Source organism: Panthera tigris, chromosome D1 (assembly GCF_018350195.1).
Source record: "Panthera tigris isolate Pti1 chromosome D1, P.tigris_Pti1_mat1.1, whole genome shotgun sequence".
NCBI lineage: Eukaryota > Metazoa > Chordata > Mammalia > Carnivora > Felidae > Panthera > Panthera tigris.
The window spans coordinates 88,999,943-89,024,865 of NC_056669.1; the positions used below are offsets into that span (position 1 = coordinate 88,999,943).

At 47.7% G+C, this 24,923-nt stretch overlaps 1 protein-coding gene across 7 annotated transcripts in view; it reads left to right on the forward strand.

Moving 5' to 3' along the window:
* LDLRAD3 (low density lipoprotein receptor class A domain containing 3) overlaps window positions 1-24,923 on the forward strand; it is a 262,622-nt gene that overhangs the window by 138,907 nt on the left and 98,792 nt on the right. For all 7 annotated transcript variants that reach the window (XM_042957650.1, XM_042957647.1, XM_042957651.1 and 4 more), the window contains one exon: window positions 11,829-11,963. In XM_042957650.1, coding sequence (XP_042813584.1) covers window positions 11,829-11,963 — 135 coding nt within the window. The remainder of the gene's footprint in view (window positions 1-11,828; window positions 11,964-24,923) is intronic.

Below are 24,923 nucleotides of genomic sequence, written 5' to 3' on the forward strand. Positions count from 1 at the left end.
ATTCCTAACAACCCCTCTGTGGGCTGCCGTTGTCATAGTTTTCAAACTGTTTTTGCACTGCTGTTTGGATGTGTGGTGCATGGGCACCTCCTGTGTGGTCTGTCTGAGACGTGGGCAGTAGTCGGTTAGTTTGGTTCTCAAAGTCTTGGGTGTGCTGATTAGGACCAGATCCATGCTTGTGCAGACTGGGGACAGCCTAGAAGTTCATAAATAACTTTATAGGGTTGCTTTTCCAAGTTCCTCCCTGCCCACCACTGTCTTTCCGATACTTTGTAGTTTCCTGGGACTCTGCCGGAGGAAGGAGGGAATAGTAAATTTACCACTATTTCAGTGATAGATTGAATTTTGTTCTTCTTCCCCAGTTGGTCTACTCCAGTTTACTTTCCAGAATCTAAAAATAGCTGTACCATGTATTTGGCTAGGTTTTTATTGCAGCTGCACGCAGTGGCAGAGACAGGGCGGGTGTGATTACTGCATCTGACCTGGAATTGGAACCTCCCGCAAATCAGTCTTAGGATCACAAGGAAAGAGACAACCAGATGTTATTTGCCTTCTGATATGACCCAACAGGAACACACATCATCACTGTGAGGTGTTTCTGCCAAAACTTCCAACCTGAGCCTGATTGATTGAGCCTGTGAATCTGCCGTAGTCAATTTGGGCTGTAGTAACAGAAGGCCATGGACTGGGTGACTTAAACTTATTTCTCATAGTCCTGGAAGTCCAAGATCCAGGCTACCATCGTGGCTGGGTTCTTGGTGTGGGCCCTCCTCTTATTGATGTCCTCACTTGGCCTTCCCTGGTGAGGAAGGCAGAAGAGAAAGTAAACTTTCTTCTTTCACACATAGAGAAGTCCCTTGGCCCCTCATCTCATAACGGCCCTGATCCCATCATGAGAGTGCCACCTTCATGACCTCACCTTACCCTAATCTCCTACCAAAGGCTCCACTCCAAGACCATCCCGTTTATTAGGGGTTAGGGTTTTAACATGTGAACTCTGGGAGACACAACATGATGTCTGTAACACTAACCATTTGTTTACAGGAAATTCAGGGACAGGGGAACATGTTAGCGACTCCATGGGGAGACATACTGCCAGATCCAGAATATGGGCGATTCTTCAGGACTCCATTGCATCCATTAATAAATTCTAAGAAAAATTAGAAGAAGAGGGAATCTACAGACTGAAGGGGAGAATGAGTGACAAATCAGTCAAATGCAGCATACAGATCTCATTTCAATCCTGACTCCAACAAGCCAACTGTAAAAAAAAAAAAAAAAAAAAGTGGGGACACTTGGGTGACTCAGTTAAGCCCCTGGCTCTTGATTTTGGCTCAGGTCATGATCTCATGGTTCGTGAGATCAAGCCCCGCATTGGGCTCAGCTCTGACAGCGTGGAGCCTGCTTGAGATTCTCTCTCTCCCTCTCTTCGTCCCTCCCCTGCTTGCTCTCTGTTGGTGTCTCTCAAATTAAATGAATAAACATTTGAAAAAAAATAACCCCCAAAATTGAGGTAACTGGGAAAATGAATTGTGGTTGTATATTTAATGATGTTAAGGCAATCCTGTTAGTTTTTTAAAGTGTGAGAATGAAAAAAAAAAAAATGAAGTGTGAGAATGATAATCTGTTTATTATTTTAAAAAATACTTATATATAAAGATGTATCTATATGTATACATATATAATATCTAATAGCATATTAAATATAGTAATAATAAGTATAATGATAATTAGAAATATATAAAGATGAAATCCCATGAGGGGTAGTGGATGTGGGTAGGCGTGAAATGAAACTGTCAGTGAGTTGATAATTTTTAAAGCCAGATGATTGGGACATGGGGATTCATTATGCCAGTCTCTATTTTTGTACATTGGCATATAATAAAACAGTAAAAATAATAAAAGCTAAAGGAGAGGTGTCATTGTATTGTGTCTTGACTTTGCATCGATAACTAAAGAATCATAAATTTTTTTAATGTTTATTTAGTTTTGAGAGAGAGAGAAACAGAGCACGAGTGGGGGAGGGGCAGAGAGAGAAGGAGACACAGAATCCAAAGCAGGCTCCAGGCTCTGAGCTGTCAGCACAGAGCCCAACACGGGGCTCAAACTCAACAAATCTTGAGATCATGACCTGAGCCAAAGTGAGACGCTTAACCGACTGAGCCACCCAGGCACCCCTGGAGAATTGTAATTTTAAAGAACTTTGTTTTTACAGATGTGTTTTCCCACTTTTTGCATTCATTTGACTCAGGAGTGAGGATAAGCAAGAACCAGGATTTCCTCTTAGAGGCTCGCAATGCTGAGATTTTACTCTTTTGCCTTTTGTCCTTTCTCCCTTGGCTGTGTTCAGACCTCTCCTTCTTCCCTGTGCTCAGACATTCTTGGCTGGAGCTCGGCTGGCCACATGGCCCTGACCTGGGTCCCATTTAGTGAAGACAGAGACTCCTGCCCAGAACCGAGATGGCAGAGTTGCCTGGGTGACCACGTGGAACACTGATTCACGCTAAGGACCTTATGCTATTGCTTTCACTGTACTTGTGCCCAGAAACACCACCAGGTCCCAGACTGTGTTTCTTCCACTGCTGACAAGTTCTTGCCTGTCCCCCCAAGCAGCCAAATGGTTTCGCCAGTGTCTCTGTGGTTTTTGTTCACAGAGCCCCTTGGTGCTGGCATGTTCCCAAAGCTCTGGTCACGTCAGCCAGATTCGATTCTATATTTCTTCTTCACTCCTCCGCCAGCGGCAGTGGCCTCAAGGAGTTAGGCCCGCATCAGATGGGCAGCAGGAGGACCCTTTCGCCCATTGCTCCAAAGCCCCCTCATCAAGGTTTCCTTAAAGACTCCTTCCTGTGTGACCTGCTTCCTTACGGAACCATCCCTGGTTTGCCAGGGCTGGGCCGGGTCATTCTCCTGTGTGTCCACATACCGTCCTGGGCCTTCTCCAAACAAACGCCACCTAAAAAGAGAGACCTGCCTTGAGCACCCTATTAAAACATAACCCCCTTCCTCGCCAGTCTTCCACTCTGTTTCCTTCTCTGCTTCACTCTTCTCAGCGCCACCTTGTGTTCACGTTCTGTCTTCCCTGCTTGTGACCTCGTGAGATGGTATATTGGCAGGTTGCAGCTGTGTCCCCGGTGCCAGGCATGCAGTCGGGCTCTGCCTTAGCACGAGTAAATATATGTGGAACGAATCACACTCGTCATGCTTTATCTTCATTGCCTATTGCCTTTCCTGTCTCCCCACTAGAATGTCAGCTCTGGAAGAACACAGACTGGGATTTCTTTTATCCCCTGTGCCTAGTGGAGTGCTTTATTTGAAGGAAGTAGTCAGTCATAAATGTCTGTTGACAAATGGGCCAAGGAACTAACTAATCAAACAAAGGGTTAAAGAAGGAAGACAGGCAGTCAGGATATATTCCTAACATATGGATGTCTTGAACCTCTTCTGCAGTCTCAGATGTATACCCGGAGGGCCTATTTAGGCCACACATTGTTCATTAGCCCCCAGCTCCTGCCTTCTTTCAGATTCTCTTCTTTCCACAATTTCTATGCCAGACCTGTGCAAGATGCCGCAAAGGATATAGACCTGGGTCACATACAGGATCCTGGCATTGTTGAGATCGTACTCGAGCAAGGGGGACAGTAATGCTCACATCCAGATGATTAGAACATGGGGTTGGCAGTTGGGAGTGCTGTGGGAAGCTGTGATGGGAAGGTTATTTCCCTCTGGGCTCATCAGTGGGAGCTGTTGAAGGACGCGGACCTAGGAGAATGAATACCATTAAAAAGTTAGCACTACAGTTGCAGGCTTAGAGCCCCGGCAGAGGCTGGGAGGCGTGCAAACTACAGGACATAGAAGCCACTTGGTTGACAATTGCTGAACACTTACATGCATGTGGCACATTTCTATGTGCTTTAATGTGTCTAATCTCATTTTAGGTTGGTAATATTACTATAGGCAAGGAGACAGGTACAGAGAAGTTGAATAGCTTGCCCAAGGTCACCCAGTAAGTGGTACAGTCAGTATCTCAACCCACACAGGGTAAATCCAGGATCCAAACTCTTAACCACTATATTGGTAGGTGTAGTTATGTGTAATGTGCGTAATGTCAATTATAACAAGCATCTATTGAATGCCTCTGCGGGCCACATGCTATTCTCAGTTATTTGCATGTATTATCTCAATTATAACAAAATCTTACAATATAGGCACAATTTGCTTTGTAAGTAGGTTCCAGCCAAACGTGAGGCTTGAACTCACAACCTTGATACGAAGACCTGAGCTGAGATCAAGAGTCAGACGCTTAACCGACCAAGCCTCCCAGGTGCCCCAATAATGGCAGTATTTTTATCCTGCATTTTACAGATGAGGAAAATGAGGCTGAGAGAAGTCAGATGATTTTCCTAACATGATGTACTAGTGAGTGGGAAAGCTGAAATATGAACCCGGGTGGACTTCACACTCAGTTCTAACCATAACAGCAAAGTGTATGCTTGGCCTGGTAGGCTGGGGCAGATCAAGAAAAGTTAAGAATTGGGGGTTGTATTTTATACCCAGTCAGGAGCAGTGGGTATTGAGCCAAGTGCATGCAAGGTGCGGAGAGGGAGAAGGTCAGACGTGGCTGGAGCCTGAGGAACTGGGACATGGTGGTCCTTTAATAGGAGTGGAATCACAGGAAGGGGGCGGGGGGAGGTCGTCCATTTCAGACACACAGAGTTTGAGGAGAGGGGATGTTCAGGCAGAAGTGTCCACAGGGCGTCAGGAATGAGGTTTAGTGCAGGAGGAAAGGTCTGGGGAGCCATCCACGCAGAGGCAGTGGTCGGGGCAGTGAAATTGGGTGTTGGACAGGAGCTAGGCACGTCCGGGAAGCCTTTCTAGGGAGGAGGAAACAAACTACCTCAGCAAATTCTGCCGCTGGCACCTGGTGGACTCTAGAGGGGTTTTGGAAATTCAAATCCTCTGAGTCCTTAGAGACTGAAAAAAAGGCAAGTGGAATTAAGGACTCTTGGCCTCCTGCCTCTGGCCCCACATAATGACCTCTTCCCCTCCTGCAGACTCGGAAGAGGTTCTAGCTGCAGAACATGGCTGTGCATGGGCCCCAGTGGCTTGGTGGACAGAGGACTGCGGGAGAGGCCTTGCAGAGCAGACTTGGAGAGGAAGGCAGGAACTCGCAGCTGGCCGCACACGGGCTGCCTCTTTGAAGGTCGGCGGCAAGCGTTTTCCAGGCCACAAAAAGGGTAGTGCTTGTTAATGGGACAGATGATTTGCACAGAGGCTTGGGGCCAGGCGCCCTGCATCCTGGAACAGAGGAAGTCCCAGGGCAGTTCCATCTCCCCCAGCTGCCTGGTTTCCAGAGAAATGGGGCTGGAAAGACAAGATTTCCCTGGGGGCCATGAGGTTGGGATGCCTGGTGAAGAGTAGAAGAGAAACCGCCACAGGATGGAGAACAGATGGGAAGTGAGGGCGCTGGTGATGAGGGGTTTCTCATTGACGTGCTTTATGAAGAACCCTTTGAGGTAGAAGAGGGGCTGACTTCACAGACTTTAAATGGATTAAAGGCGACATTTCCTACATCCTGCTAGAGACGGATTGCTTCATTTCCTGTCTCGAAGCCGGTCAGTTGCTTTTGGGCAACCGCAGTGGGCCTCGGGTCCTTCTCCTTCAGATGTGGTTGAAGTAAACGCTGCCAGTTTAATTAACCACTGAGCTTAACCTTAACTCATTCCTCTCTCTCTCTCTCTCTCTCTCTCTCTCTCTCTCTCTCTCTGGCAGGGAAAGACAAGTTCTCTTTCCTGACTATTGTGGGCTCGGAAACATCCTGAGATCCCTGTTTGTTGTGCTGATAATAATAACTGAGGAGTTTCTGAGTCTGCTGTTGAGTTTTTGAAATCGACTCTCCAGACCACTTTTTCCATCCTTGCTGAGATAAATAGTGTTCCTCTTTCTAGTTACCTAAGTAAAGTAATACATTTTCTGGTGACTGGTAAACCTGACCAAGGACAAAGAAAACATACATTTGGAGCACATTAAATATTGCTAGAAAATACTGAGACGTAACATCCTAAAGAACAGAGTATTTCCTGTTCGGCTGATGAGCTGTGCATTGAGCAGTTACTGTTTCAGGGTCCCGCGGAAGGCTCTACGGGACCACAGGGACCCGTAAGGCTCTTTCCTGCCCACCCAGAGCCTGCGGGCTGGTCCACCGCAGTCCCATGTACACTCACCCTGAGCTTTGGCTGAGCCTGGTAGGTAGCTGCAGAGGCCCTGGAAGAGATACTGTGAAACTCGAGCTGTCTGGGGTCTTAGGGGAGATTTGCTCCTCTGGTTAAGTGAATCTGACTAATAACTGAACATCTTTATACTTTTGAGGACCCTGGTTGCCAGGGATCTCTCTGAGATGCGTTGCATCCTGGCGTAATCGGTGTTTACCTTTGTTGGTGACAGTGCAGGGCCATTCTTAGAAACGTTAATTTTTAGTCCAGGCTATAATATAGGGTTGCCTTTGGCTCCTTTTGGAACTTTCTGGTCTCTTTTGAAACTATCTTAGGCTGCTCTGCTTTTGGAATTCTTAAGGCAGCTTTTTATAGCTTTTCTGTCTCCTGCCATCGACGTCTGCTTTTATTTCTTGCTGGCAGTTTGTCTGTAGAGCGGCAGTCAGCAGCCCCTCTCCCTTCTTATTCGCTGTGCCCTTGGGAATGGGAACCCAGACCTTGTTGCAATTTACATAAATGGAGAATCCATAGACCCTAAGGGAGGTGAAGGCTTGAGGGCCCTTTTACGAGGAAGCTCCTGGCATTTGAAGGACACTGACATCGCAGTGTGTGTCTTGATGGTTCAAAGGCTTTTTTTCTCTGGCTTGCCGCTGGCTTGGGAGAGTGTTCCGCGGGCTTCCTCTGCCTCTGTTTCTCTGCCCTGAGATTGGGTGGTGGGGAGGATACGCTGTTTTCTGAGGAGCCGCCGATGAGGAGGTACCCCAGGTATGGCTTTTTGCCAGCACGTACCTGTGTCTTCTGGGCATCTGGGCACCTAAGTGCGAAAGATACTAAAACAGGTGTTTGTGGGCCAGAGAGAATTTTGTGAGGGAAGAGTGAAGGAAGAGGACAGCGAATGATCCCTGGAACATTTCTGCCAGAGTAGACACTTAACATGTTTTCGTGAAATCTTTCAAACATACTGAAAAGGAAAAGTGAGATTAAATGAACACCTGTGTCCCCAACGCCATGTTTTAAAAATCCCATTATCTATTGTTGTTACCATATTATTATAACTATGTTAACTGTAGTTAATAATAATCTGTCATATTATTAATCCTATAATGGTATAACTAGGTTAACTATAGTTAATAAAACTGTATTGTATACTTGGAAGCTGCTGAGAGAGTAGATCTTTTTTTTTTTTAATTTTTTTTTTAATCTTTATTTATTTTTGAGAGAGAGACAGAGTGTGAGCAGGGGAGGAGCTGAGGGGAGGGAGAATCAGAAGCAGGTTCCAGGCCCGGAGCTGTCAGCACAGAGCCCGGTGCGGGGCCCGAACTCACGAACCGTGAGATCATGACCTGAGCCGAAGTCGGACGCTTAACCGACTGAGCCACCCGGGCGCCCCAAGTAGATCTTAAAAGTTCTCATCGCAAGAAAAAAAATTCATAACTGTGTATGGCAATGTATGTTATCTAGACTTATTGTGGTGGTCATTTCACAATGCATGCAAATATCAAATCATTATTTTGTATACTTGAAACTAGCTTAATATTATATGTCAGTTATGTCTCACTTAAAAAATCCTATTATTTCTGTTTTGACTTATTTGCTTCAGGTTTTTAAAATAAAAGGTTACCAGGCATCATTAGAAGTTTGCAGTATGTACTTGTTCCTGGATTCTGTCCTTCTCCCTTCTCTCCAGAGGCATCTACTGTCCTGAACTTACTTTTCTCCCTCACTGTCATATGTGTGAAATTTATCCATCTTGACTCTGGTTCTTTGATTTCTTTCTTTCTTTCTTTCTTTCTTTCTTTCTTTCTTTCTTTCTTTTTCTTTTTTTTTTTTTGTTGTTGTTGATTGATTTTTTTACTACTCTTCATCAGGGGTTGGCAAACTATGGCTCCTAGGCCAAATATGCTCTACACCTGTTTGTTTGTTTTTTATTTTTTAAGTTTATTTATCTTTTCAGAGAGAGAGAGAGCGCGCACGAGCGAGCAGGGAGGAGCAGAGAGAGAGAGAGGGAGAGAGAGACTCCCAAGCAGGCTCCATGCTGTCAGCACAGAGCCCGATGTGAGGCTCAAAGCGGTGAACCATGAGATCATGACCTGAGCCGAAATCAAGGGTCGGATGCTCAACCGACTGAGCTACCCAGGCACCCCGTCCCACCTGTTTTTATAAATAAAATTTTATCGGAACACAGCCATGCCCTTTTGTGTATGAATTTTCCATGGCTGCTTTGCGTTACAATGGCAAAGTTGAGTAGTTCTAGCAGACACAAAGGCAGAATGGTTAGCAAAGCCTTAAATATTTATTAACTGGCCCTTTACAGAAAACGTTAGCCTATTCCTGCTGCGGAATTCTCTTATAACACTGTAGCACGTTGTACCTGATATCCCATGGGTGAGCATTTGGGTCATTTCTAATTTTTTAATTTTACACGCAGTGCTTCCGTAAACATTTTTGTTTTGTTCAGGATTCTCCTGGAGCGTGCAGTAAGCGAGATCACTGGGCTGTAGGGCATGTGCACCTTTTTATGGGCTGTGACTAAATTGGTCTCCAAGGTGGACCCACCAATTTGCGCTCCCACTGGTGGTCCCTGAGACCTTCTCTCCCTCCACATCCTTGCCAACAACCTGATATTTTAAGACCGTAAGTTTGGCAAGTGTGCTGTGGTTAAAGCGGAGCTTTATTACCGATGACAGTCAACGTTTTTTCAAGTCGTTATTGACCATTTGCCATTCCTCTTGTGGGAATTTCCCTGTCGTTTCGCCCATTTTCATACCGAGTTGTTCGTCTTCTTCCTTTTGGGTTGTGAGAGATCTGCCTGAGATCTGCATGAGATCTGCCTGTGTCAGGCTGCCTGATAGTCCTTTTGGCTGTATGGGTTAAACCCAGTCTGTGACTTGGTTGTCAGTCTGGATTCTTTCTCAGAGCTGTGTCTTAAGGGATAGTCAGTCTTCGTTCATCTTGAAGATACGTGTGATCTGTATATACGCCTAACACGCACGTGTATGTAATGTGTCTGTGCGTATACATGTGCACACACGCACGTACAGATAGATACCTTCTTTGCCATGGGAAAGTTTGCAGGGTTGCAGGGGTGTAAGGCTGACGGGAAGTGAGTGGATGCCGGCACTGTCAGCAAGGTTGACTCAGCACAGACTCCCCTACCAGAGCCTTCACGTACGTGTGCAGAGCCCCATCTTGGAGTGATTACAGCGCCTTCCCGAGGCTGTCTGTCGGAGCGAGCTGATTGCTGCTGACGCCTCGGCTGCGGGCACGTGACCCACGAGGTCCCAGGGAGGCTGAAGGCCACCACGGAGGGCTGCCGAAGGGTTTGGAAGGCTGCCTCCGACAGAAACCGAGCGTGATTTGTGGTTTGGGCTTCCCCATTTTGGTTTTGGCTGAAATCAGACCTTGGTTTCACTCTGATCAAGTTGAACAGCTCTGTGGCCCACAGCGATTTAAATAATTAAAACTTAATATTTTCAGGCCAGACTGCTTTTATTTGACTTTACACTGGTCCATTATCTTTAAAACTGAGAGCCCTGGCTTCCTCCTCCCCTCTACCTCCTCTGACCTTTCAAGTCAAGCTTTCTGAGTTAAATAGTTAAAGATACTGGGGAAAAACAAAACAGAACAAAACAAAACAAAACAACCCTCTTCAGTCCTTTGGGTTTATGAAGCCTGTGAAGTCTTCAGCCCTTGCAGCCTTGATCTGTGTATATCTTAACAATAGCTCAGTGAAGCATGTGGGAAAGATATATTACAAATGCATCTTGCAGGGGCACCAGGGTGGCCCAGTCGGTTAAGCGTCTGACTTCGGCTCAGGTCACGATCTCGCGGTTCGTGGGTTCGAGCCCGGCATCAGGCTCTGTGCTGACAGCTCGGAGCCTGGAGCCTGCTTTGGATTCTGTGTGTGTCTCTCTCTCCCTCCCCCTCCCCACTCATGCTCTGTCTCTCTCTCAAAAGATGAATAAACATTAAAAAAATTAAAAACAAAATGCCATCCCACAATTGAGGACCGCTGAAGGGCAGCACGGCTAACTTGCCCCTGACCCCATAGCAATCCCTGTGCTAGCCCCAGCACTCCAACCTGGTGCTCTTCCCATCACGTGTGATGCAATTGTGGGCTTGGTTTAGTACCCCACATCTAGTATGACCCCTCCTCATCGTTACCAACGTTGCCCGTGCAGGGAGGGCCTCACCCTCGGGACCGAGACAGACATTACTAAGAGAGTGTGTCTAATGTTCCCTGAGTGTTATGCTACGAGTCAGACTTTGCACTGCACGTTTTCTCACACGCCATCTCATTTGATGCGCGAATTAATGCCGTAAGCAGGGCCGGCTTCAGGTCCTGTCTCCTGCATAGGTAGACAGGGCCCAGACTCCACTTGGAAGGGCACCATGCTTGCTTTTATCCCCTGCACTGCCTTCTTGAATTTTTAACTAATTTCTGAACAGTTGACCCCACGTTTTCATTTTTTAATATTTTTGTTTTTTGTATTTTTTGAGCCAGAGAGCGAGAGAGAGGGGCAGAGGGAGAGGGAGGGACAGAATCCCAAATTGATGTGGGGCTCGATCTCACGGCTGTGAGATCATGACCTGAACTGAAATCAAGAGTCAGACATTTAACCGACTGAGCCCAACCCCACATTTTCAGTTTGCACTGGGCCCCACAAATTATGTAGCCAGTCCTGTCTATAGATAAAGAAACTGAGACTCCAAGAGGTGAAGTAATTTGCGTAATATTACACGGCTAATAACTGGCAGAGCTAGGATTGGACGGATTTCTACTTTGCTACTTCATTTGTTGAAAATAGCAATGAGCCTTGTTTGAATCGCACTGCAGGGAACAGGGAAACAGGTAAATTGCATTGTACAAATACTGATTTTCTGTGGAGAATTGCTTGTGCGTTGAGTAGTTTTGTGTAGACCTCACGCTGGCTAGTACCACTCTTTTCCTTGAGGGGAGGGACAATACCTGTCATTTCTTTTGAGGTTCTGAAAGTGCCTAGACCAGGGAGCCTCACAGCGGTGCTGCTCAGGCTGACCGAGAAGGTTAATGGGCTTCTTGGATTGTAACGAAATTGAGACCTCTGAGTTTACCTTGGTAAGCCATAAAGATACATGAGGGATTAAGAGGCTTGTCCATAGTCACAGAACCAGAAGAATCCAGCCCAGCTCTTGGATCAGATCATGCCATCACTCCCTGGGTGGCAGGTGTTCAGGGATCCCCAACTCATCTCCTCCTGGCTTTGCTTATCTGTGTGTCTTATGGTACCAACCATTTCACTCTGACTTTCCCAGGAGATTCGGGTTTTGCCCCAGGCCCCTCAGAGGCAGCTGGCCAGCCTAGAGGTTAACCATGTGGAGTGAGTCATTGCCTCCTGGCCATGTTGGTACGTTATAGGGTACCGCCTGGTGACTTGGGAGAAGGAGCTATTAGAACAGGGCAGGGTAAGTATTGTCCTGTATTCCTCATTGGCTGGCCAGTTTCCCAGGATGGTCATTGAGTCCGCCATCTTGGAAGATGAGCTCACTGCTTCCTGAGCAGGACACACTCCTGGTTTGGGGGCTTCTCCAAGGGACTCGCTGGCCTCCCTGATGATCTGCCGTGTTCTCCCTTCACAGCCGCCAACCCTCTGCTTTGCTCCACCGCCCGCTACCACTGCAAGAATGGCCTCTGCATTGACAAGAGCTTCATTTGCGATGGGCAAAATAACTGTCAAGACAACAGCGACGAGGAAAGCTGTGAAAGCTCTCAAGGTAGGAAGCCTCCTAAGCTTTAAAAAATAATTGCATCGCCATATACCACAGTTAACACTGAACAGAAAGAAACAACACCCACACCCCCTCCAAATACAACAGCCATGTTAGTTTTTACACTTTCCCTTGTGGCCCCTGTACATATGCTTTTAACCCTAATGCACCTACCATTTTGCATTTTGTGTTTCTCCTGTTTGGAGTATCGCATATACATTTTCTCTCCAAAACTGTAATTTGCCCCAGCTGCCTTGCATATGGTCAGGGTGCTCTACTGTGGTTTTCTACGTTGTTGCATGAGTTGGGGCCACCTGGATTGGTTTTTTTCCCATTGCATTACTTCTTTAGGCTAAATTCTGCAGAGCACAGTCCATGGCTTACACCTCAGTGTGCAGCTGTTTGAGACAATACTTCCTTTTCTTTACATGGTTGCTAACATTGTCTGCACATGTCAGTTTTATCTTCATATCCCGGGCATTCACTGCTGTTCTATTTTTTCCATTTTTGCTAATTTAGGAGTCCTAGAATGATAGCTCCCCAAATGCTTTCATTTGCATTTCTCTGATTATGAGCAAAGTCAACATTTCCCCCCGTGTGTTTGTTTACTACTTTGCTCCCGCTTGTGTGAATTGCCTGCTCCTATCAGGGTGTTTTCGCTCTCGGAGCTGTTTTTATAGAATCTGAAGAGATACAGTTGGGGGGATGGAAAGAGGAGCTTTTAAGGGAGCCCAGAAGGACACAGCGGGGTCATATCCTCTTGTTAAAACTGACCAGGTTCTTTTCTTTACTCATTGACTCTTTTCTTCAGTGATTAAAAGAATATGTAAAGATTTAAAAATGTACATCCAAATTAAGGCATCCTAAGAAGTATGTATTTCTAATGTTATAAACTGGTGGGATCTGTATGCAATCATTACTTTTTTCACTTAATGTCAAGTTGCTGTGATTCACCTACATTGTTGCTTATCGGTAGACTTCATTTGTTGTGACTGTCACTCAGTATTCTGCTGTGTGTACCACAGTTTATAGATTTAATAAAATTATAAACTGGAAAGGCAAGAGAAAAGTGGCTAACTGCTTGGCTCATATGTTGGGAGGCAAGATGGATGGAGTAAGCTCTGTGAAGTTACAGAGGCCAGTTTCAAAGTCCTAGCTTTTATTTTGGTTGATGTTTATTATTATGAGGTGCAGGCCATTATTAAAAATGGATGAGTGAATGAATGAATGAATGGGTCAGGCATAGCCCACTGGTGAGGGTAGATCACACATCAAGGATTATAACCAATCCAAATCTGTGTACCTGAGGGTCCATAGACAAGAGAAGACAAAACGTGTGTCAACATAGATTTTGCCAAAATTGGTGCAGAGAACAGCCCTGGGAGGTGAGTCTTAGGTAGCATTACCCTCTGGTTGTCCTCATCCAGAAAAATTCCGTCCTTGAGTTTTTCCTTCACCAGTGGTTCTCAAAGTATAATCCTCAGACCAGCAGCATCAGCATCGTGTGGGAACTCTGTGGAAACACAGAGCTCGGGCTGTGCCCCAACCAGCAGAATCAACCCGGGAAGTGGGCCCAGCAGTCTGTGTTTTAACAAGCCCTCCAAGTGATTCCAACACATGTTAAATCTGAGAACCACTGTTTTATACCAACTTTAGAGACATTTCTAATCTTGCCATTTCCCTGGGAATTTCTAAACTGCTGATTGGATGGCAAGGTGTTTCTAGCCCTTACACAAAGTCAGATGTTTATAAACCAAAACTTACCAGTGTAACTCCTATGGCATCTGCCATCGGCAGCAATAGATGCCACATAGGGGAATAGCGGTCACAAAGTGAAGGTATTAGCATAGATAGGAGGGATGGAAGAACATTTTCTGCAAATACTGTTTCTTATGTAGTTCGTTATGTGTTTATGTATCCTAGACTCACCTGTGGTGCCATGAGATGTTCAGCAAAACGACCCCTACCTCTAAAATTTGGAAATTAGGGAATTTGTCCTGGTGGGTTTGGGCAGCATCCCCTACCCTCCACATGCTTATCCCTGCATTTTGCTGTAGCAGATTCTTGCTCGCCCTTAAGAACTGTCTCTGTGATGGCTGGGCGAAGTTTGTATTTCTAAATCCAGCTCCTTTCTCTCTCCCTGCCTTGTACTCTCATTGTTATAAACAGAGGTGGAGGGTGAGTCAGTGGTGAGACCCGTGCACACGAAGCCCAGCTCTTGGCAGATATGAAACTTGAAGCAGCATTCCTTAGACTCTCGGCTTTGTGCCCCCCTTACCCAAACAACACCCCTGTAGAATGTAAGCTCTGTTTGCATGTGCTCCCCGGAAACATGTGCCATCCGGGCACAGGTGACAGCTGTCAGGTGCCGTTTGGCGTGACAGCCTCCGAGCCCGGGTGCTTTGCGTTGTGGAAAGGCACTTCTGCCAGCTACCAAAGAACAGGAAGAAGAAAAGTGTGCCTTTTTTGCCCCTCAAATGCCACCGATCCTACCTAGCTGCACAGCGCCCTTGCACATAGTGGATTCAATAAATGGTGTATGCTAGAAAAGATGTCTCTTTCGGGTGTTATGTTATGAAGCTGCGTTTAATTTGTCCCTTCTGTGCTATGACAGCGTATATAGATTTAGGTTATGTGAGTTCAAGTGTACACAGTCTATTAAAATACTAAGTATCACTTCTGGTATTTAAATAGAGTGGGTGGTTCTGTCATTCCCTCAATGGGAGTGCGCCCTGTAGTGACAGGGGACAAGAATCTGGACCTGCTGGCCCCTTGGCCAGTGTGCAGTTCTGTATTCCCACTATGATGTGAGCGTCTTTCCACTCCAGGTGTGATTCTAGTATCAGAGGGTGTGCTTGTCTCTATCGAGTGGCTTCTAAATGCGAACTGGCTACTAATTCCAGTGCGTGAACAAAGGAACGCCAGTGTTCTGGGGCTGGGGGAAAACCTGACTCAGACTGGGCTTTTGAGAGACCGTGCTTCATGCAGTGTCTTCCTGAAGAATGTCAGAGGCATCTTGACTCGACAAAATATGGTCTTACACGGCGCGGGATTTGACCCGTTGTCCTCTGAATAATGTGAACATTTATCGAGTCTTACCAAGCGCCAGATACTGTGCTAAGCACCTTCTGCACGCGAGCTCATTTAGTCAGAATACATCCTCTCTGCTCCGGCGGGGCTTCCAGACCTTGAAAAATGTGTCTTTGCTCTCACTCGGTGTGGGAAAGAAAATTATATTTTATAATGTTTATTTTGATGGAGTGGAGAGGACTGGCCCTAAGACAGGAAATATGGTGCTTGAAATACTTTTCTTCCGACTTGATGAGGGTATGAAAAAAGTCGTGTCTCCACTTGAGAGACACCAGCTGTGTGTGCCTCTCCTCCCTGTCTTGCTCATCCCGATTTAGTTCCCTCCTCTATCCTTGGCCTTTGAAACCAACAACAAACTGTCAGAAATTGGAAGTGGGAGGGGACCGCGAAAGCGCAAACATGACCGTGTACCTTTCTATTCCACCGGCGGTGGTGGAGGGGTGGGGTATTTAGCCAAAGAACTCGGCGGTGGAGTCGATTTTTAATTGGGGATTTACTGATTGGAAACGTAGCCTGTATATCAGATCATTCCAAAAGCATAGCTTTGGAGCAGGCTCGCATATGGCTTTTCTGTTTCTTAGGAACCCGTCTGAGAGTCCACAGTACTGCCGCGCACGTGTTGGGTGTGGCCAGCACTCAGGTAGCCTTAGATATGTTGGATTCAATCCTAATTGAGCGGATAGATTCTTTTCAACTTTGGATAAATGACTGACTGTGGCAGGCATCCTACAGTGATCCCTACCCCCTGGGGTTCATGCCCTGGTATAGTGCCGTCCTTTGAATGCGATCTGGACCTTGTGACTTGCATGGTTTCTTTCCTTTTTTTTTTTTTTTTTTTAATTGCGTCAAAATACTCGTAACATAAAATGTAGCACCTTAACATTTGTAAGTGTATAGTTCAAAGGTGTTGTGTATTCGCAGTGTTGTGCAACCAAACTCCAGAACTTTACTATCTTGTAAAACTGAGACACTGTACCTACAGACAACTCCCTGTTCTCCACTCCAGCCCCTGACAACTGCCATTCAACTTTTTGTGTCCATGCAGTTGACTACTCTAGATAACTCCTATGAGCGGAAGCATACAGTATTTGTCATTTTGTGACTGGTTTAGTTTTCTTAGCAAAATGTCCGTAAGAGTCATGCTATAGCGTGTGTCAGAATTTGCTTCCTTTTAATTAAGGCTGGATAATACTCCATTGTATGTCTGTACCACATTTTGTTAATACACTCACCTGTTGATGGACATTTGAGTTCCTTCCACGTTTTGGCTGTTGTGAAGAATGGCCGTTGGGAACATGGCTGTAGAAAGTGTGATTCAATTTTAGTAAAGAGAGTAGCAGCACAATTGATCGAATGTCACTTCCAAGATTAGATTAGAAAAGATTTTGGCGTTTTGCATTCTCTCTCCTGCTGACGCCTATGGAAGCTGGCTGCCATCTTTGGGCTGCCTCACAGATGGGCTCAGGTGGCAAGGAACTGGGTAGGGCTCTGGTCAGAGGCCAAGGAGGAGCTGAGGCCTGTCAACGGCCACCTGGATGAGCTTGGAAGTGGATCTTCCGCTAGCCCAGCCCTGACCTGTCTGTGGCCTGGCGCACACCTTGATTGTGACCTTTTAAGAGGTCTTGAGCCAGAGCTAAGCCACTCCTGGATTTTTTGACCCATGGAAACTGTCAGATAATAAACGTTTGGTTTCTTAAAATAAATTTTGGAGTAATTTATTGTACAATAATAAATAACTAATAAAATGAATACTTCCCAAGCGGGTCCCAGTTCTGATTGCTCTCATTGCAGAGAGCTTATGAAGACGTAGGTGTTGTTGAGCGGGGCAGACCTTTGAAGGGAGATCAGGCACACAGGAGATAGATATATACACGGATAAGCGTTGCTTTGCGCAATAAGCGTCAGGCACCGGTTTTAGCATTGTACCTTTATTTTCCCATCCAGTCTCACAAAATCCCTGTGAGAGCAGCTCCTCTCCCAGACACATGATCTCCATTTCTAGATGAAGAGCTCGAGAAGCACACAGGTTGTTCCGTGGCTGTGCCGCGTTCACATAGCAAGTAAATGGTGAAGCCAGGATGGGACGTGGATCGTCCAGCATACAGACTAACGTTCTTCGTGGTTCTTCATCGTCCCCTGACACTGCCTCCCGGTTATCACTCACCTGGGACCAGGAACTCCAGGTGATCAGTCCATGCCCGCCCTTGGCCCTCCTGTGAGCTCACGGGCAAGGTTGCGTGTGAAGGCTGGCATATCTTCCCTGTTTCCATACTCAGGTTTTCCTTTCAGTATGAAAGACTAATGATGCCTGTCCACCTTCCTGCTTGATGAGAAATGCTGGAGAGTTAAGCTCTTCTAAAAAAGCCACCAGTGCCAAGATAGCTAATTGAGTATTTTGGCAGTTGGGTTGCAGTTTCTTTATCTTGCCTGCTGTATCCTGGTGATAACGCTCAAGGAGAATTTGGAAAGCTGGTCGTGAGGTTTGGCACCTCCCCAGAAGCTAACAGTGACAGCTTTGTCCTGTTTCTTCTGTAGAAGTGTGTGTGTGTGTGTGTGTGTGTGTGTGTGAGAGAGAGAGAGAGAGAGAGAGAGAGCGAGAAGGAGGGAGGGAAAAAGAGAGGGAGAGAGAGCAAGCAGTCCTTACTGGTGTTTTTTGTCAGTGGGAAGGTAATGGGGTACCTCCATGTGCCAGGCCTTGAGCCGCATACAGGGGATACAGTAATGGCCTTGGCCTCTCTTGAATTATGTCCTCCCCCCACCTAAAATTCATATATTGAAGTCCTAAACCCCAGGGCCTCAGGAGGAGACCTTATTTGGAAATAGGGTCATTGCAGATGTGATTAGTTAAGATGAGGTCATACTGGAATCAGGTGGGCCTCTAATCTAATCTGACTGGTGTCCTTACAACATAAAGGGCAAACTTGCGTGAGTGTGTGTGTGTGTGTGTGTGTGTGTGTGTGCGCGCGCGTGCGCGCACACACACACACGGAGAACTCCACGTGAACATGAAAGCAGAAACGGACTAATACATTTATGAGCCAAGGAACTCCAGACATAGCCAGCAAACCCACCAGATGTTAAGGGAGAGGCACAGCACAGATTCTCCCTCAGGCCCTCAGAGGGAGCCGACCCGGCCAACATCCAGCCTCCAGAACTGTGAGACAGTAGATTTCTGTTGTTTATTTAAAAAAAAATTTTTTTTAAACGTTTATTTATTTTTGAGACGGAGAGAGACACAGCATGAACGGGGGAGGGGCAGAGAGAGAGGGAGACACAGAATCTGAAACAGGCTCCAGGCTCTGAGCTGTCAGCAGACAGCCCGACGCGGGGCTCGAACTCACGGACCGCGAGATCGTGACCTGAGCCGAAGTCGGATGCTCAACCGACTGAGCCCCCCAGGCGCCCCAGATTTCTGTTGTTTAAACCATGTAGTGGGTGTTGTGAACAGCGGTCCTAGCAAACTAATACAGCCCCCAGGACACCACTCTCAGGCAGGGCACAGCCGTGTGCCCAGTGCCACAGCGAGGGGATGGGAGCTGCCGGAGGGTGGCCAGAGCACGAAAGCAGGGCGAGAGCAGGGCCCGGGGAGAGGTGAAAGCATGCGGGGCACCGAGGGGACTGTGGGGGTTGAGCATGAACCCGTGGGGAGAGCCGCTGCTCTGCCTGCTCTTGGGGTCATAGAGCCGTGCTTGGTTAATAGGACATCTCCCCGCTTGTATCTCGAGACGCTCCCCTCCCGTTCGTCGCGTACAGGCCTCATTAACCGTGTCTCCACAGCAGTCCTGGCCCTGGAGTCATTGAGTCAGCACCCCTCCAGGGGTCTGACTGAGACCATCAACACCCGTTTCCAGGCACCTCCCGACAACTGTGCTTGTGGCTTTCATCTGCCGAGCCTAATGCCACAGTCAGTCTAAACCCACCAGTAACCAGCTCCGGGCGGGAGCCAGAACCGGGGCTTCCAGTGAGGAAATATATAGCTGCAGGAAGGAGGAACTAGGGACAGGGACTGCGTCCTACCCCACCCTCTCAAATAAACACCTCAGAGAAAACCCTGTAGCCGCAGGAATCCGACACAATACAACCGAGTGATCCAACAGCCAAAGAGCATTTCTAGAGAAACCCGGAAGGCACGAGATTGGAAGAGTACTAGTTTTTATTATCACTTTTCAAATACCAGTGGAAAAGAGCCTTATGCGTTTAAAAGCAAAAAAGAGCCTCTAGGTTTAGGGGATCCAACCAAAAATATCGCCAGCTCGAACTTGGTGGAGAGTCAGGATTTCCCACAAAACCGTAGGCCACCAAGTGGTGTCAAGGGCTGCGTCAGAGGGACCCTCAGAAAGACTCGTCCCCACGAAAGAACTCATTTGGCTCTGCTTAGAATAAAGCTGCTGGAGGTGCTATTAACGGCAGGATTGCAGAAGCCTTTTTTCCACTTTTAATTTGAGAGTTTGAGAGCCCAGCGGGGCGAGGAAAGGCAGAAATGCCGAAGAAACAGGAGGATGGGCAATGCTGCCTTTCTGTACCTGTGGAGTTTTCTTCCTAATAGTCGAGTGCGTCACGAAAGCTTCCTTTCCTTCGACCACTGCAGCGGGGGCTTGAGGATTTCTGAAATGTCCCTCGTTGAGAAGCAAGTCAGAGTGACTCTCCTCCCGAGACAGTAATTGCTTCCTGATCCCGCAGCCACCGTGGTAATCTTCAGAGCTGTTTCTTTAGGCCCTCCCATTGCTTACACATGTCTCCCTCCTCTTGGCTCTCCTGGCTTCTGCCTCCATCTGTCCATCTGTCCCTCCCTCTCCCTGGCATGTGGGGCATCCAGCCTGGACACCTGAGGCTGTAGACAGAAGTTTCGGGGCAATGGGACCGTGTGTGGGGCTTCCTGCCTGTCTGCGAGTCTGCTTTGCAAGTTTTCTGAGCTGCTGCTTGATCATGCTGGGGCCATTTATCTGTCCCGTCTGTGGACGGCTCCCCCCCACCCGGCCCCCGCCCAGCACCCTGTTATTTTCCTGACTATTCCCAACACTCATTCACACACACACCGTTTGCAGAGTGCCCCCTGTTGCCTGGCCCCACTCAGGTCCTGGAAGAAACACACAGCTAGATCCGATTAAAACTGCTCACGGTCTACAAGGGAGAAGCAGCGTGCCCTGCAGATAATTACCCAAAAGTGTGATAAATGCTATCACAGGAACGAGTAGCACGCTGTGGTGACACGAGGGGCATGACTGAGACAGTGGGCGAGGACAGTTTCCCTAGGGGAGTATGGATAAATACTTTTGAAGGATAAGTAAAAATGGAGCCAGAAACAAGCGCGAGGCCGGGCATCCTACCGGAGTGGGTAGGGCAGGAGGAAAGTGTGCATGTGTGTGCGTGTGGGGTGGGGGTGCATGGTGGGTTGAAACTGTCAGGGTGGGTTGGCGCCGGCCGGTGGAGACCCACTCCTTACATGCCTCACTTGGAAGGTGGAGCCAGAGGAAGAAAACTAGGAGAAATGAGATGCTCAACCCCTGTAAGGGAAGTCACAGGAGGGGCTGATTCCGACTGCATACAGCCAGCATTGTGATTCTCCGTGGCTCCTGGTTGGCTCTGCTGACCCACCGGCAGGAAAAGCCTAACCGAGATTTGGGGATACTGTAAACGAGGTTGTGGAATAATCGATTCTGTGAATTCTCTTTGGGGAGGGCCGATGACCGTGGGCTGGGTGTTCCCCGTCTCCCACCCTTGACTAGTAGCTTGCACTTCCTTCCTGGGTTATGCAGTCCTGTCATTATCTTTCCCTTGTTAGCCCCAGTTTGGCTACCTGAGAACTCTTGGCCTGTGAAAAGTGGAAATGGGCTCTGATGTTACAGATATCTTGTCACATTCCCCAGAGGCTCCCGGACCTCTTTCTCATTTCCTCCCTGTTGCTCTCTGAAGACTGCAGCCTATCAGTCTTTGGTTCTGGAATGCCCCAAAATGACATGTGGCCACGTTCTCCCTCCGTGAGTTCTTTTCCTTGAAATCGTGTCCCTTCTGTAATCACGTGAGCTGCTCAAATTTGCACCGGTAGTCAGCTTTTCTTGAAGGTCTTTGGCAGAGCACTTTGCTGTGAGGAGTCAAGATAATTCCTAGGAGCTTAATTTTCAGTTGAGAGAAAGACCAGGAATGCACAATCACCCCTTTGGCCAGCACTACCAACTTAAAAAATGTTGCGTTAATCCTTGCATTTAAAAGTATACATTAACGGACTGTATGTTCTGGATACCAACGTACATCAGATATGTTCTATCAGCTGCCCCGTCCTCAGCTCCTTCCTGACTGCGTGCTCCACTTAAGACCTTTGGAAGGACGAGCCCTCCGTGCTCTGAGACTGTTCCCAACCACCTGAGCCACTGTGGACCCAATGAGGCACGGACACCTGACCCGAGGCCAGTCCGTTCATGGGCTGGCTGGCAGCAGATCACAATGTCTCCCTCAAACTCAGACGCTCAGGGCGGAGTCAGCCTTAAGAGGCTGAGCAAATGTTTTCTTTATCCCCTATCGCCCCCGGTTCTCAACCCTGGTCCCCAGCCTGGTCCGCGTGAGGCCCAAGGCCTCCATCTTTCAGTGAGTATCCCAGAGTAGACCTTCCCTTCCACGTGAGCTGACTCGACTGGACCACACGTGATGATAAGCGGCAGCCATGCACGGACTCATGGGAAGAGGTCGTTTTATACTCAGACAAGTAGGAGGGAGTAGGAAGACGGGAGAGGCAGAGCAAAGAGGGAAAGGTGCAAATCCTTCGGGGACCTTTAGGATCCGTGCTGAGTGTTTCTTCTCTGATTTTTTTCCACCGTGATGTTCTTAGTTTGGAAGACTTGAGGTGGCCCAGGGACTCCATATTAGTCAGGAGATGGGCTGATACAGTGGCTAAAATAAGGTGGAAGTGATACTTTAAGTAAGTGTGTTAAATAAGACAAAGTCTCTCACATGCGACACCCCAGAGATGAGCAGTCCGGGCTGACGGGGAGCCCTGCCCTCTTTGGGGCTCCCGAGGCTGCTCCAGTGGCCACCATTTCCCAGACATCAGAAAGAAGAAAAGAAGGAGAAAACTAGGACAGGCCACTTCCACTTTAAGGAGGTGACCCGAAAGCTGCACAATGTCAGCTTTCTTCATAAGCCAGTGACCCGAACTTAGTCACATGACCACACCGAGCTGAAAGAGTCTCTGAGGCATGTATTCTTTTTATTTTTTAATTTTTTAAATGTTTTTTTATTATTTTATTTGTTATATGTTTATTTATTTTTGAGAGAGAGAGAGAGGGCACAAGTGGGGGAGGGACAGAGAGAGAGACACAATGTGAAGCAGGCTCCAGTCTCCGAGCTGTCAGTACAGAGCCAGATGCGGGGCTCGAACCCACGTACTCTGAGATCATAACCTGAGCTGAAATCGGATGCTTCACTGACTGAGCCCCCCAGGTGCCCTGCATGTATTCTTTATCATTGTGGGTACGCCTGTGCCCAGCTAAATCTCAGGAGTATGTGTTCTGAGAGGCAGAAAAGGAGAGAATGGGGAATAAGTAGCCTGTCTCTGCCCCAGGCTCTTGTAAACTGAGCCAATAGACTGAGGTTGCTTTATGCCAATAGCGTGCCCTGTCGGGTTTTGGTACTGGCCACCACTCGACCACAGACTTCTCTGAGTGGCATTAATCACACCGCCTGAGAGAGGACACTCAGTGGGCGCTTCGCTTCCTGGGGCTCTCGGACGCAGTGGGACTGAGTATTCCTGCACTGGCCTCCCTCATTCCCAGATGCCTAATTGGAGAGGCACTTGACATATTTGCCCTTCTTTCATGGACTCATTTATTATAAATGTGTTGTGACCCTTTGAGAGCCAAGCTTTTACCTTAATCTTGGAGTTTGATCAAGGTGGTAGTTATTCTTCAGATGACAGGAACCTGACTTTTCACTTGCTTTTTCTGCAGAAGTCTCAGATCTGGCTCACTTTGCATCTGAAGGAAATCTCCAAGGACCGATGCTTTGTCCTCACTAGCTGATTGGTTAGGCAGCCTTTCCCTTGTGGCTCAGAACCTTCTATTTATTTTCTTTCTAACTGTCTTGGTCTACCAGTGCCTGCTGGTTTCTCCCTTCTGGAAATATGCTGTGTGTTAGGGAAGTGACCGTATGGTGCCCATGTCCCCACAGTACACATCCCTGTGCTTTTCACAGCCAATTACTTCTCCCTGTCTTTCTCCCGACCTCAGTGTGGCAGTGTGGCAGTTTTACTTTTTTTAATGTTTATTTATTTTGAAAGAGAGAGAGAGAGTGCGTGTGTGAACAGAGGAGGGGCAGAGAGAGGGAGAGAATCCCAAGCAGGCTCTGCACTGTCAGCGCAGAGCCCGACGCGGGGTTCAAACTCACGAAACTGTGAGATCATGACCTGAGCTGAAACCAAGAGTCAGAGGCTTAACTGACTGAGCCACCTAGGGCGCCCATCAGTGTGGCAGTTTTAAAGTGTGTCCACAAATTCTTTGGCATTCTTCTCATCAAGAACTAGAGCCCGTGTCCCTTGCCCTGGAAACTTTTGTGACTATTTGACTAGTAGGGTAGAAGTGATGTTCTGTGATTTCCGCAGCTGGGAAGTAGAAGGCTATGTGGCTTCCTCCTTGCTTTCTGGAATAGTTTTATTGAAGCCTTCACCTACCGTATAAACGGTCCAGCTGCCCTCAGGCTGCCATACTGTGAGGAAGCCCAAACCAGTCTACAGGGAGAGACCATGGAGAGAGTGTCTGGGCAGCCCACAGTGGCTTCTGCCGCTCTGATCACAGTTATATGTGAGACCCCAAGGGAGAACTACTGCTCCTGTCCTGAATTCCTAAACCACAGAAACTGAGAGATAATACAGTGTCATCATGGTAAGTCATTAAACTTAGGGCCGACTTGTTACACAGCAGTAGCTCCCTGGAACCCCGTGCCATCAGAAAGCATCTCCCTGAGCCATAATCTGTTCCCCGAGGTGGAGAAGCTGATGGGCCCAAATGCTTCGCTGGGCGCCTCATTTCCCAAGAGAGCCCTCACGTGGTCCTTGTGTTCCTGGGTGCCCTCAGACATGGTGTTGCACACGCAGGCCAGAAAGGCTACCGGCCGCCAGACTCTGCTGTGTCATGTCTGCGTCACACGAAGCTATTCCTGGTCACCCCATGGACACATCCCCCGAGTGTGATCACACTTCACTTGTGATCCTTGGAGGCCGTGTAGGATGCTTCTCACAGAGGCTGAGCCCAAATCCCTGCCCACAGAGACCTGGAGGAGCTTTAGTTTCCCTGGCCAGCCCTGTGCTAGGCACGGAGGAGACAGAGGAGAACATTCGATAGGAGAAGGTTAAAAAACAACAACAGCAACAATCCATGAGGCTTTGGTTATGAATGTTAGGAGCAAGCTGAATTTCAAGACCTTTCTGTCCCCTTAGCGACCGTATCAGACATAGTCATAGTACAACACATCAAGATCTCAGACTTTGCGTGAGGTCAGACAGCAGCTCTACTGGCTAGGAGCTCGGTGGCTTTGGGCAACTTATTTAACCACTCTGAGCCTCTTCAACACCAAGATGACAAGGCCGGCCTCCAGGATCGCTGGAAGGAAAAGTGAGAGAAGGCTGCCGAGCACTTAGGCCAGAGCAGGTACTCCTGAGTATGGATTCCATTCCCCATGGGTCAGCACTTCCTCTGTATAACCAACAACCACCGCAGCTACCTGCCCGAGCCTTTTCCTCCTTGGAGGAACACTAAATGTAAAAGAATCAGGTGAGCCCTCCAGGGTACTCTGTCTCTGCCAACTAACAAGGTTTTTTCTCCTTCCTGCCTACCAGCAGGGAGCCAGGCCACAGGCTTGGTTCCATCTGGCACCTTGCTTCCTGGCCTG